The sequence below is a fragment of the Nerophis ophidion genome, linkage group LG05, assembly GCF_033978795.1.
Source record: "Nerophis ophidion isolate RoL-2023_Sa linkage group LG05, RoL_Noph_v1.0, whole genome shotgun sequence".
Lineage (NCBI taxonomy): Eukaryota > Metazoa > Chordata > Actinopteri > Syngnathiformes > Syngnathidae > Nerophis > Nerophis ophidion.
In genome coordinates, this window is record NC_084615.1 from 9,085,005 (window position 1) to 9,098,647 (window position 13,643).

The 13,643-nt window shown below is 39.1% G+C and overlaps 1 protein-coding gene across 1 annotated transcript in view; it reads right to left on the minus strand.

The window, feature by feature from the left end:
• bicc2 (bicaudal C homolog 2) overlaps positions 1-13,643 on the minus strand; it is a 51,470-nt gene that overhangs the window by 26,424 nt on the left and 11,403 nt on the right. Inside the window, 9 exon segments of the mRNA XM_061899547.1 lie at positions 3,321-3,519; positions 3,587-3,718; positions 7,574-7,825; positions 7,898-8,113; positions 8,352-8,405; positions 10,091-10,252; positions 12,667-12,746; positions 12,818-12,887; positions 13,169-13,215. Of these exon segments, the coding sequence (XP_061755531.1) occupies positions 3,321-3,519; positions 3,587-3,718; positions 7,574-7,825; positions 7,898-8,113; positions 8,352-8,405; positions 10,091-10,252; positions 12,667-12,746; positions 12,818-12,887; positions 13,169-13,215 (1,212 nt within the window).

Below are 13,643 nucleotides of genomic sequence, written 5' to 3' on the forward strand. Positions count from 1 at the left end.
ACAGTATGTGCAATAGATACTATATACAATATGTGCAATAGATACTTTACACAGTATGTGCTGCTTAGATACTATTTACAGTATGTGCAATATATACTATTTACAGTATGTGCATGCAATAGATACTATTTACAGTATGTGCTGCTTAGATACTATTTACAGTATGTGTAATAGATACTTTACACAGTATATGCTGCTAAGATACTATTTACAGTATGTGCAATAGATACTATTTACAGTATGTGCAATAGATACTATTGAAAGTATGTGCTGCTTAGATACTATTTACAAAATGTGCTGCTGAGATATTATTTACAGTACGTGCTGCTTGGATACTATTTACAGTATGTGCAATAGATACTATCTACAGTATGTGCAATAGATACTTTATACAGTATGTGCTGCTTAGATACTATTTACAGTAAGTGCAATAGATACTATTAACAGTATGTGCAGCTTAGATACTATTTACAGTATGTGCAATAGATGCTATTTACAGTATGTGCTGCTTGGATACTATTTACAGTATGTGCAATAGATACTATCTACAGTATGTGCAATAGATACTTTATACAGTATGTGCTGCTTAGATACTATCTACAGTATGTGCAATAGATACTTTATACAGTATGTGCAGCTTAGATACTATTTACAGTATGGGCAATAGATACTATTGAAAGTATGTGCTGCTTAGATGCTATTTACAGTATGTGCAATAGATACTATTGAAAGTATGTGCTGCTTAGATACTATTTACAAAATGTGCTGCTTGGATACTATTTACAGTCTGTGCTGCTGAGATACTATTTACAGTATGTGCTGCTTGGATACTATTTACAGTATGTGCAATAGATACTATCTACAGTATGTGCAATAGATACTTTATACAGTATGTGCTGCTTAGATACTATTTACAGTAAGTGTAATAGATACTATTGACAGTATGTGCAGCTTAGATACTATTTACAGTATGTGCAATAGATACTATTGACAGTATGTGCTGCTTAGATACTATTTACAGTATGTGCAATAGATACTATATACAATATGTGCAATAGATACTTTACACAGTATGTGCTGCTTAGATACTATTTACAGTATGTGCAATATATACTATTTACAGTATGTGCATGCAATAGATACTATTTACAGTATGTGCTGCTTAGATACTATTTACAGTATGTGTAATAGATACTTTACACAGTATATGCTGCTAAGATACTATTTACAGTATGTGCAATAGATACTATTTACAGTATGTGCAATAGATACTATTGAAAGTATGTGCTGCTTAGATACTATTTACAAAATGTGCTGCTGAGATATTATTTACAGTACGTTTTGCTTGGATACTATTTACAGTATGTGCAATAGATACTATCTACAGTATGTGCAATAGATACTTTATACAGTATGTGCTGCTTAGATACTATTTACAGTAAGTGCAATAGATACTATTAACAGTATGTGCAGCTTAGATACTATTTACAGTATGTGCAATAGATGCTATTTACAGTATGTGCTGCTTGGATACTATTTACAGTATGTGCAATAGATACTATCTACAGTATGTGCAATAGATACTTTATACAGTATGTGCTGCTTAGATACTATCTACAGTATGTGCAATAGATACTTTATACAGTATGTGCAGCTTAGATACTATTTACAGTATGTGCAATAGATGCTATTTACAGTATGTGCTGCTTGGATACTATTTACAGTATGTGCAATAGATACTATCTACAGTATGTGCAATAGATACTTTACACAGTATGTGCAGCTTAGATACTATTTACAGTATGTGCTGCTTGGATACTATTTACAGTATGTGCAATAAATACTATTTACAATATGTGCAATAGATACTTTACACAGTATGTGCTGCTTAGATACTATTTACAGTATGTGCAATAAATACTATTTACAATATGTGCAATAGATACTTTACACAGTATGTGCTGCTTGGATACTATTTACAGTATGTGCTGCTTAGATACTATTTACAGTATGTGCAATAAATACTATTTACAATATGTGCAAGAGATACTTTACACAGTATGTGCTGCTTAGATACTATTTACAGTATGTGCAATAAATACTATTTACAATATGTGCAATAGATACTTTACACAGTATGTGCTGCTTAGATACTATTTACAGTATGTGCTGCTTAGATACTATTTACAGTATGTGCAATAAATTCTATTTACAATATGTGCAATAGATACTTTACACAGTATGTGCTGCTTGGATACTATTTACAGTATGTGCTGCTTAGATACTATTTACAGTATGTGCTGCTTAGATACTATTTACAGTATGTGCAATAAATACTATTTACAATATGTGCAATAGATACTTTATACAGTATGTGCAGCTTAGATACTATTTACAGTATGTGCAATAGATGCTATTTACAGTATGTGCTGCTTGGATACTATTTACAGTATGTGCAATAGATACTATCTACAGTATGTGCAATAGATACTTTACACAGTATGTGCAGCTTAGATACTATTTACAGTATGTGCTGCTTAGATACTATTTACAGTATGTGCAATAAATACTATTTACAATATGTGCAATAGATACTTTACACAGTATGTGCTGCTTAGATACTATTTACAGTATGTGCAATAAATACTATTTACAATATGTGCAATAGATACTTTACACAGTATGTGCTGCTTGGATACTATTTACAGTATGTGCTGCTTAGATACTATTTACAGTATGTGCAATAAATACTATTTACAATATGTGCAAGAGATACTTTACACAGTATGTGCTGCTTAGATACTATTTACAGTATGTGCAATAAATACTATTTACAATATGTGCAATAGATACTTTACACAGCATGTGCTGCTTAGATACTATTTACAGTATGTGCTGCTTAGATACTATTTACAGTATGTGCAATAAATACTATTTACAATATGTGCAATAGATACTTTACACAGTATGTGCTGCTTGGATACTATTTACAGTATGTGCTGCTTAGATACTATTTACAGTATGTGCTGCTTAGATACTATTTACAGTATGTGCAATAAATACTATTTACAATATGTGCAATAGATACTTTACACAGTATGTGCTGCTTAGATACTATTTACAGTATGTGCAGCTTGGATACTATTTACAGTATGTGCAATAAATACTATTTACAATATGTGCAAGAGATACTTTACACAGTATGTGCTGCTTAGATACTATTTACAGTATGTGCAATAAATACTATTTACAATATGTGCAATAGATACTTTACACAGTATGTGCTGCTTAGATACTATTTACAGTAAGTGCAAGCTCACCGTGCTCAGAGAGGCGCAGCTGCTGCAACAACATGTTCAGCCAGTAGTTGGTCAGCTCATTGCCGGCCAGAGCAGGGTCGGGGGTCACCTTGGTCACCTTGGTCACCTTGGCGGACTCGTAGGAGTCCAAGCCCAGCAGCAGACGACGAGCTTGGTAAAGACACTGGATGTTCCTCTCCAGTCCTTTCACCACCACCGACTGCCCACGTGCACAGAGGAAATAGTTCAGCTAAAACGAAGAACACACGGTTCAGGTCTAGTGCTACCTTGTTGGTCTGCTTCACTTTGGGCTTGACACTAATGAAGACTCCCAGGTTTTGCATCATCTGAGCCAGCCTGCAAGGGTCTGCCTCCATGTCTTCACGCATGTCAAACATCAAACACACGGGCAGACAGTCCTGAATCGAAACAGACAGAAAAATGTAATTAAACCTCTGCAGAATTCGCTCAATGTCAGTTGGTGCCGCTTGCAGAGGATTGTTTCTTATAAATGAGCAAAATAGAGAGCGCAATCCATCCATCCATCCACTTTCTTCCGCTTATCCGAGGTCGGGTCGCGGGGGCAGCAGCCTAAGCAGGAAAGCCCAGACTTCCCTAACCCCAGCCACTTCGTCGTCCAGCTCCTCCCGGTGGGATCCCGAGGCGTTCCCAGGCCAGCCGGGAGACATAGTATTCCCGATGCATTTAAGTCTCACCTTAAAACTCATCTGTATACTCTAGCCTTTAAATAGACCTCCTTTTTAGACCAGTTGATCTGCCGCTTCTTTTCTTTCTCCTATGTCCCCCCCTCCCTTGTGGAGGGGGTCCGGTCCGATGACCATGGATGAAGTACTGGCTGTCCAGAGTCGAGACCCAGGATGGACCGCTCGTCGGGACCCAGGATGGACCGCTCGCCTGTATCGGTTGGGGACATCTCTATGCTGCTGATCCGCTTGAGATGGTTTCCTGTGGACGGGACTCTCGCTGCTGTGTTGGAGCCACTATGGATTGAACTTTCACAGTATCATGTTAGACCTGCTCGACATCCATTGCTTTCGGTCCCCTAGAGGGGGGGGGGGGGTTGCCCACATCTGAGGTCCTCTCCAAGGTTTCTCATAGTCAGCATTGTCACTGGCGTCCCACTGGATGTGAATTCTCCCTGCCCACTGGGTGTGAGTTTGTGGGTTCTTCCGAGGATGTTGTAGTCGTAATGATTTGTGCAGTCCTTTGAGACATTTGTGATTTGGGGCTATATAAATAAACATTGATTGATTGATTGATTGATGTGTCCTGGGTCTTCCCCGTGGCCTCCTACCGGTCGGACGTGCCCGAAATACCTCCCGAAGGAGGCGTTGAGTTGGCATCCTGACCAGATGCCTTAACCACCTCATCTGGTTCTTCTCAATGCGCAAAATGGGGCGGCATAGCTCGGTTGTTAGAGTGGCCGTGCCAGCAACTTGAAGGTTGCAGGTTCGATTCCCGCTTGTGCCATCCTAGTTACTGCCGTTGTGTCCTTGGGCAAGACACTTTACCCACCAGCGCCCAGTGCCACCCACACTGGTTTAAATGTAACTTAGATATTGTGTGTCACTATGTAAAGCGCTTTGAGTCACTTGAGAAAAGCGCTATATAAATATAATTCACTTCACTTCACAATCATTTTCATTAATAAACAGTATGTATGCTGGTTATCAAACCACTTACAGTACTGGGAGGAGATCATTTATCGCTCGCAATGTGTTTTATCCAGGCTAGGACTGTTTGAATTGTGCGCACAAACTGGCACAGTTAAGCACAAATGACTATGAAAAAGGAAGCGAATGCTCGGCAAAAACGGACGACTGCAAGAGAATATTCTGTCTGTGTCAGAATTTTAGAAACAAAAATATATCGCCAATTCAGCATTATAATTTTATAATTGTATTGTTCGTGGGTGACTTAAGGGGCTGATTAAAACAAATTAAATTATCTTTACTTTTTATTTTTATGTCTAATATTTACTAGAATGTTAAATCCTTTAGCAGCTTTAAAATTATAAAATGATGTCGGTGAACAGACAATATGTCTAATACTTACAAAAATCTTAAATACTTTAGCAGTTTTAAAATTATAAAGTGATGTCGCTGAACAGACGATATGTCTAATATCTACTAAAATGTTAAATACTTTAGCAGCTTTAAAATTATAAAATGATCTTGCTGAACAGACGATATGTCTAATATTTACAATAATATTAAATCCTTTAGCAGCTTTAAAATTATAAAATGATGTCGCTGAACAGACGATATGTCTAATATTTACTCAAATGTTAAATCCTCTAGCAGCTTTAAAATTATAAAATGATGTTGCTGAACAGACAATATGTCTAATATTAACCAAAATGTTAACTCCTTTAGCAGCTTTAAAATTATAAAATGATGTTGCTGAACAGACGATATGTCTAATACTTACTACAATGATAAATACTTTAGCAGTTTTAAAATTATAAAATGATGTCGCTGAACAGACGATATGTTTAATATTTACTAAAATGTTAAATACTTTAGCAGCTTTAAAATTATAAAATGATCTTGCTGAACAGACGATATGTCAAATATTTACTAAAATTTTTTAATCCTTCAGCAGCTTTAAAATTATAAAATGATGTTGCTGAACAGACGATGTGTCTAATATCAACTAAAATGTTAAATCCTTTCGCAGTTTTAAAATTGTAAATAATGTTGCTGAACAGACGATATGTCTAATATTTACTAAAATGTTGAATACTTTAGCAGCTTTAAAATTATAAAATGATGTTGCTGAACAGACGATATGTCTAATATTTACTAAAATGTTAAATACTTTAGCAGCTTTAAAATTATAAAATGATCTTGCTGAACAGACGATATGTCTAATATTTACTAAAATGTTTAATCCTTCAGCAGCTTTAAAATTATAAAATGATGTTGCTGAACAGACGATGTGTCTAATATCAACTAAAATGTTAAATCCTTTCGCAGTTTTAAAATTGTAAATAATGTTGCTGAACAGACGATATGTCTAATATTTACTAAAATGTTGAATACTTTAGCAGCTTTAAAATTATAAAATGATGTTGCTGAACAGACGATATGTCTAATATTTACTAAAATGTTAAATACTTTAGCAGCTTTAAAATTATAAAATGATGTCGCTGAACAGACGATATGTTTAATATTTACTAAAATGTTAAATACTTTAGCAGCTTTAAAATTATAAAATGATGTTGCTGAACAGACGATATGTCTAATATCAACTAAAATGTTAAATTCTTTAGCAGCTTTAAAATTACAAAATGATGTTGCTGAACAGACGAGATGTCTTATATTTACTAAAATGTTGAATACTTTAGCAGCTTTAAAATTATAAAATTATGTTGCTGAACAGACGATATGTCTAATATTCACTAAAATGTTAAATCCTTTAGCAGCTTTAAAACTATAAAATGATGTTGCTGAACAGACCATATGTCTAAAATAACCAAAATGTTAACTCCTTTAGCAGCTTTAAAATTATAAAATGATGTTGCTGAACAGACAATATGTCTAATATTAACTAAAATGTTAAATCCTTTAGCAGCTTTAAAATTATAAAATGATGTTGCTGAACAGACGATGTGTCTAATATCAACTAAAATGTTAAATCCTTTTGCAGTTTTAAAATTGTAAAATAATGTTGCTTAACAGATGATGTGTCTGATATTTACTAAATTGTTAAATCCGTCAGCAGCTTTAAAATGATAAAATGTTGTTGCTGAATAGACGATATGTCTGATATTTACTTAAAGGTTGACAGACACACGTAAGATGGAGCACTCTCGTCTGTTCATTGTCTGCGCAGCCATATGTTTGCACGTCCTTCTCAGAAGTGCTGAATAAAACGCAAAATGAGTGTTGCTAACTTACTTTGCACGTGCTAAACAATTATATTTGCATCTTCTCCTCACAGAATTGTGGGCAATTTGATGATCATTGTATATTTCGCACAAAATTGAAGACAGACCAAAAAAATAAATTGCACGCCTTATTCTGCTCACATAACACGCGATCCACTTTGCACACCCTTCGTAGATCATATTTGCGTGTGCAATCAGGGTTAGTACACGCAAACCTTTAGTAAATCAGGCCCGCAGTCTTAGTAGATCACCCGCAACACGCCCGCTAACAGTAGATGCAATTGTCTAGTTTGTACACTTTTTAGCACGTTATTTGGATCTTAGTACTGTAGTTTAGTGTGTGGAGTGTTGTACAAGGTACCATGAGCTGCTGCCGGGCCAGGCACACTCCATCCGGGCTGCCCTGGATGAGCAGTGAGGGGGGGTTCTGAGGCACGCTGAGGTCCGGTAGAACGATCTGGGTCTGCGTGTGGTGCATGACGCTGAGGAAGTGGGCGCCGTTCTGCCCCACCAGGAAGAGGTGCTGCTGCGAGGTGACGTCCAGCTGGCTGGTCACGCCCCCGCCCGTCGCCTCCGACCCCAGGAGCAGCTCCATCAAGACGCAGGTCGCCTTCTGCCGTCACACGTTGCCGCGGTTACGGTTTTGCGCAAGTCCTACCGAGCGCGCTCGCGTGCGGACGCTGACCTTCACCGCTGTCGCGTTGCCCTGCAGGCCCCAGACGGTGCAGCAGCTCCCGAAGAAGGCGGGTTGCGCCTGGGGCTGGGGGGGCACCGCTCTGAAGCTCACGCTGACCCCCAGGGTCTGCACGACCTGCTGGACGAGCGGGGAGCCGGCGTCCGGCAGAGCCTGAGGGGCCAGGCTGACGGGGAGGTCGAAGGTCAACGCCAGCGGCTGCAGGTCCTGCCACATAGAGCACAAAAGAGGGAGGCCAAGTGAGAGGAACGGGGCGGACGAGGCGAGGCCGGACAAAGACACACTAAACCTTTTTTGACAAATATACCTCTGATTGGGTGTCAGATGCTCTATTGATCATTCTATTGATCTCTGAGTCCAGACTGGCGTGAAGAAATTGAGTTTTGAGACAAATAAAAATCAATCCCCAGGTAGGCTCTGCTGAGATTATAAATAGACCACTCACTCTGATCCTCCGCCTGGCCTCCTCCACTCCCTCCACGGGTCCAGCTATAGACACCTGGTGATGGTGAGAACCAAAAAAAACGTCATCTTATTGTTTGTACAAACCCCGTTTCCATATGAGTTGGGAAATTGTGTTAGATGTAAATATAAACAGAATACAATGATTTGCAAATCCTTTTCAACCCATATTCAGTTGAATATGCTACAAAGACAACATATTTGATGTTCAAACTCATAAACTTTATTTTTTTTTTGCAAATAATAATTAACAACAAGTGCCAAAGTAGTTGGGAAAGGGCATGTTCACCACTGTGTTACATCACCTTTTCTTTTAACAACACTCAATAAATGTTTGGGAACTGAGGAAACTAATTGTTGAAGCTTTGAATGTGGAATTCTTTCCCATTCTTGTTTTATGTAGAGCTTCAGTTGTTCAACAGTCCGGGGTATCCGCTGTCGTAATTTACGCTTCAAAATGCGCCACACATTTTCCATGGGAGACAGGTCTGGACGGCAGGCGGGTCAGGAAAGTAACCACACTCATTTTTTTATGAAGCCACGCTGTTGTAACACGTGCTGAATGTGGCTTGGCATTGTCTTGCTGAAATAAGCAGGGGCGTCCATGAAAAAGACGGTGCTTAGATGGCAGCATATGTTGTTCCAAAACCTGTATGTACCTTTCAGCATTAATGGTGCCTTCACAGATGTGTAAGTTACCCATGCCTTGGGAACTAATGCACCCCCATACCATCACAGATGCTGGCTTTTGAACTTTGCGCCAATAACAGTCTGGATGGTTCGCTTCCCCTTTGGTCCGGATGACACGATGTCGAATATTTCCAAAATCAATTTTGAAATTTGGACACGTCAGACCACAAAACACTTTTCCACTTTGCATCAGTCCATCTTAGATTATCTCGGGCTCAGAGAAGCCGGCGGCGTTTCTGGATGTTGTTGACAAATGGCGTTCGCTTTGCATAGTAGAGCTATAACTTGCACTTAGAGATGTAGCGACAAACTGTATTTAGTGACAGTGGTTTTCTGAAGTGTTCCTGAGCCCATGTGGTGATATCCTTTAGAGATTGATGTCAGTTTTTGATACAGTGCCGTCCGAGGGATCGAAGGTCATGGTCATTCAATGTTGGTTTCCGGCCATGCCGCTTATGTGGAGTGATTTCTCCAGATTCTCTGAACCTTTTGATGATATTATGGAGCGTAGATGTTGAAATCCCTCAATTTCTTGCAATTGCACTTTGAGAAATGTTGTTCTTAAACTGTTTGACTATTTGCTCACGCAGTTGTGGACAAAGGGGTGTACCTCGCCCCATCCTTTCTTGTGAAAGACTGAGCATTTTTGGGGTTTTTTACACCCAATCATGGCATCCACCTGTTCCCAATTATCCTGCACACCTGTGGGATGTTCCAAATAAGTGTTTGATGAGCATTCCTCAACTTTATCAGTATTTATTGCCACCTTTCCCAATTTCTTTGTCACGTGTTGCTGGCATCAAATTCTAAAATTAATGATTATTTGCACAAAAAAAAATGTTTATGAGTTTGAACATCAAATATGTTGTCTTTGTAGCAAATTGAACTGAATATGTGTTGAAAAGGATTTGCAAATCATTGTATTCTGTTTATATTTACATCTAACACAATTTCCCAACTCATATGGAAACGGGGTTTGTATATTAAAGGTCCTGTTATTGTCTGAATAAACATTTCGGTCCGTAAACACACCTGGTTGCTTTTCTCCCCCGCGGCATTGTGGCGGTTGGAGTCTGGGAAGTGGATGTGACAGGAAGTGACCTCCATCACCTTCTTGATGTTGCCGCCGCCCTTGCCGATGACGTGGGAGTGCTCCGTGTAGGCCACGTCCATCTTGAGGGTGACTTTGTTTACCTGCCGTCATTCAGCACACAGCACAGATCCCGGTATTGGTATTGACGCGCGTGTTTGTTTGTTATCGTACAAAACCCAAAACCCGTGAATTTGGCACGTTGTGTAAATGGTAAATAAAAAGAGAATGCAATGACAAAGTGAAAAAGGAAAATAAAAAAAAATAATGCAAAAGAATGATTCAATCATGCTATTATTCAACCTGAAAAAAAGGTTATTTTGAATAAACTGAGTATTATTCAAAATAACTAAATGATAGGCTCCAGCGACCCCCCGTACCCTAAAAGGGACAAGCGGTAGTAAATGGATGGATGGATGTTTGGTGCATTAGATGACATTTTTACCTAACATGTTTCTGACTGCAGTCTTCTTCAGATGCAAGGGACATCGAGTGGATCTAACATAATAGTGAGAGTCCAGTCCATAGTGGACTTAGCATAATAGTGAGAGTCCAGTCCATAGTGGATCTAACATAATAGTGAGAGTCCAGTCCATAGTGGATCTAACATAATAGTAACAGTCCAGTGCATACTGGATCTAACATAATAGAGAGAGTCCAGTCCATAGTGGATCTAACATAATATTTTAAAAGTCCAGTCCATAGTGTATCTAACATAATAGTGAGAGTCCAGTCCATAGTGGATCTAACATAATAGTGAGAGTCCAGTCCATAGTGGACTTAGCATAATAGTGAGAGTCCAGTCCATAGTGGATCTAACATAATAGTGAGAGTCCAGTCCATAGTGGATCTAACATAATAGTAACAGTCCAGTGCATACTGGATCTAACATAATAGAGAGAGTCCAGTCCATAGTGGATCTAACATAATATTTTAAAAGTCCAGTCCATAGTGTATCTAACATAATAGTGAGAGTCCAGTCCATAGTGGATCTAACATAATAGTGAGAGTCCAGTCCATAGTGGACTTAGCATAATAGTGAGAGTCCAGTCCATAGTGGATCTAACATAATAGTGAGAGTCCAGTCCATAGTGGATCTAACATAATAGTAACAGTCCAGTGCATACTGGATCTAACATAATAGAGAGAGTCCAGTCCATAGTGGATCTAACATAATATTTTAAAAGTCCAGTCCATAGTGTATCTAACATAATAGTGAGAGTCCAGTCCATAGTGGATCTAACATAATAGTGAGAGTCCAGTCCATAGTGGACTTAGCATAATAGTGAGAGTCCAGTCCATAGTGGATCTAACATAATAGTGAGAGTCCAGTCCATAGTGGATCTAACATAATAGTAACAGTCCAGTGCATACTGGATCTAACATAATAGAGAGAGTCCAGTCCATAGTGGATCTAACATAATATTTTAAAAGTCCAGTCCATAGTGTATCTAACATAATAGTGAGAGTCCAGTCCATAGTGGATCTAACATAATAGTGAGAGTCCAGTCCATAGTGGATCTAACATAATAGTAACAGTCCAGTGCATACTGGATCTAACATAATAGTGAGAGTCCAGTCCATAGTGGATCTAACATAATATTGTAAAAGTCCATTACATAGTGGATCTAACATAATGGAGAGAGTCCTGTCCATAGTGCATCTGAAAAAATAGTGTGAGAGTCCAGTCCATAGTGGATCTAACATAATGTTGAGAGAGTCCGGTCCATAGTGGATCTAACATAATATGTTGAGAGTCAAGTCCGTAGTGGATCCAACATAATAGTGAGAGAGTCCAGTCCATAGTGGATCTAACATAATAGTGAGAGAGTCCAGTCCATAGTGGATCCAACATAATAATGAGAGAGTCCAGTCCATAGTGGATCTAATATAATACAGAGAGTCCAGTCCATAGTGGATCCAACATGATATTGTAAAAGTCCAGTCCATAGTTGATCTAACATGATAGTGAGAGTCCAGTCCATAGTGGATCTAACATATTAGAGAGAGTCCAGTCCATAGTGGATCTAACATAATATTTTAAAAGTCCATTACATAGTGGATCTAACATAATAGAGAGAGTCCAGTCCATAGTGGATCTGAAAAAATAGTGTGAGTCCAGTCCATAGTGGCTTTAACTCCATAGTGGATCTGACATTATGTTGAGAGAGTCCGGTCCATAGTGGATCTAACATAATATGTTGAGAGTCAAGTCCGTAGTGGATCTAACATAATATGTTGAGAGTCAAGTCCATAGTGGATCTAACATAATAGTGAGAGAGTCCAGTCCATAGTGGATCTAACATAATAGTGAGAGAGTCCAGTCCATAGTGGATCTAACATAATAGTGTGAGAGTCCAGTCCATAGTGGGGCCAGCAGGAGACCATGAAAAAAGATCTAAAATAGACCATTCATGGGCAGTGCACCCTATGGTCCGGAAAATACGGTACTTACTTACTGACTATAGTGAAAGTGTAGAATATGAGCAGTACTGAATGGACAAACAAGAAGCCTCACCCGCGTTTCTAGAACTTCCAGAATCTTCTTTTTGGCTTCAAAGACGTTGGCCCGCTTGCCTTCCACCTTCACGTGAGGATCTGAAAGACAGCGGCTCAGGTTGGCAAACGTGCGACACCAGGACCGCGAGGGCTTTGATGCGATCCCTCACCTTTCTTTGACTTGGCTCCAATCTTCAACTTGGACGGCCATTTTACCTGAGTGTCGGTTTCTCTCATCACCTGCGGCGGGGGGTGGGGGGGGGGGGGGGACAATAGCCAGTGAAACAGAGCTGTCTTTGTCTGCCGCGAGAATGCGACGCGTGGAGAGTGAAACAACACAGAGGCTCATTTGCATTTCAAAGTCTGTAATCATGGCGTCCGTGAAACCTGTAATCACAGGACGCGGCGCTCTCATCCGTCAGCCTTAATTACCTGCGAGCTCTCATGCGATGATGCCGAACATTGGCGTCGACCGAGCTGAAAACTTTCGCGAAAAACAAAATGTTTGCTGTTTGACTTACTTTCTCGAAAAACTCCTCGCCGGTCACACCATCGCCGGTCTTTGGAGCTGCAACAGACAAATAAGACACAGAATGTTTTTATTTGTATTTTTTTTTTATCAATGCAACCCTCTCTCTATTTTAGCCGCAGCAATATAGCGTATTATTGCATGTTATTATTGCATTTTCGGGTCTGGGGGACCCGTTTCCATTTTTTTATTTAAAGAAAAATGACTAGACAGGAGGAGAACAGAGTGTAGGTACACAGAACATCAGAGGGTCAAATGTGCGAGAAAATGAGAGCAGACAGTGATGATAAATAATGTTGCGACCTTGTGTGGGAACCGCAGGTGCAGAAACAGAAAAGAAGAATGTGAAGTGAATTATATTTATATAGCGCTTTTCTCTAGTGACTTAAAGCGCTTTACATAGTGAAACCCAATATCTAAGTTACATTTAAACCAGTGTGGGTGGCACTGGGAGCAGGTGGGTAAAG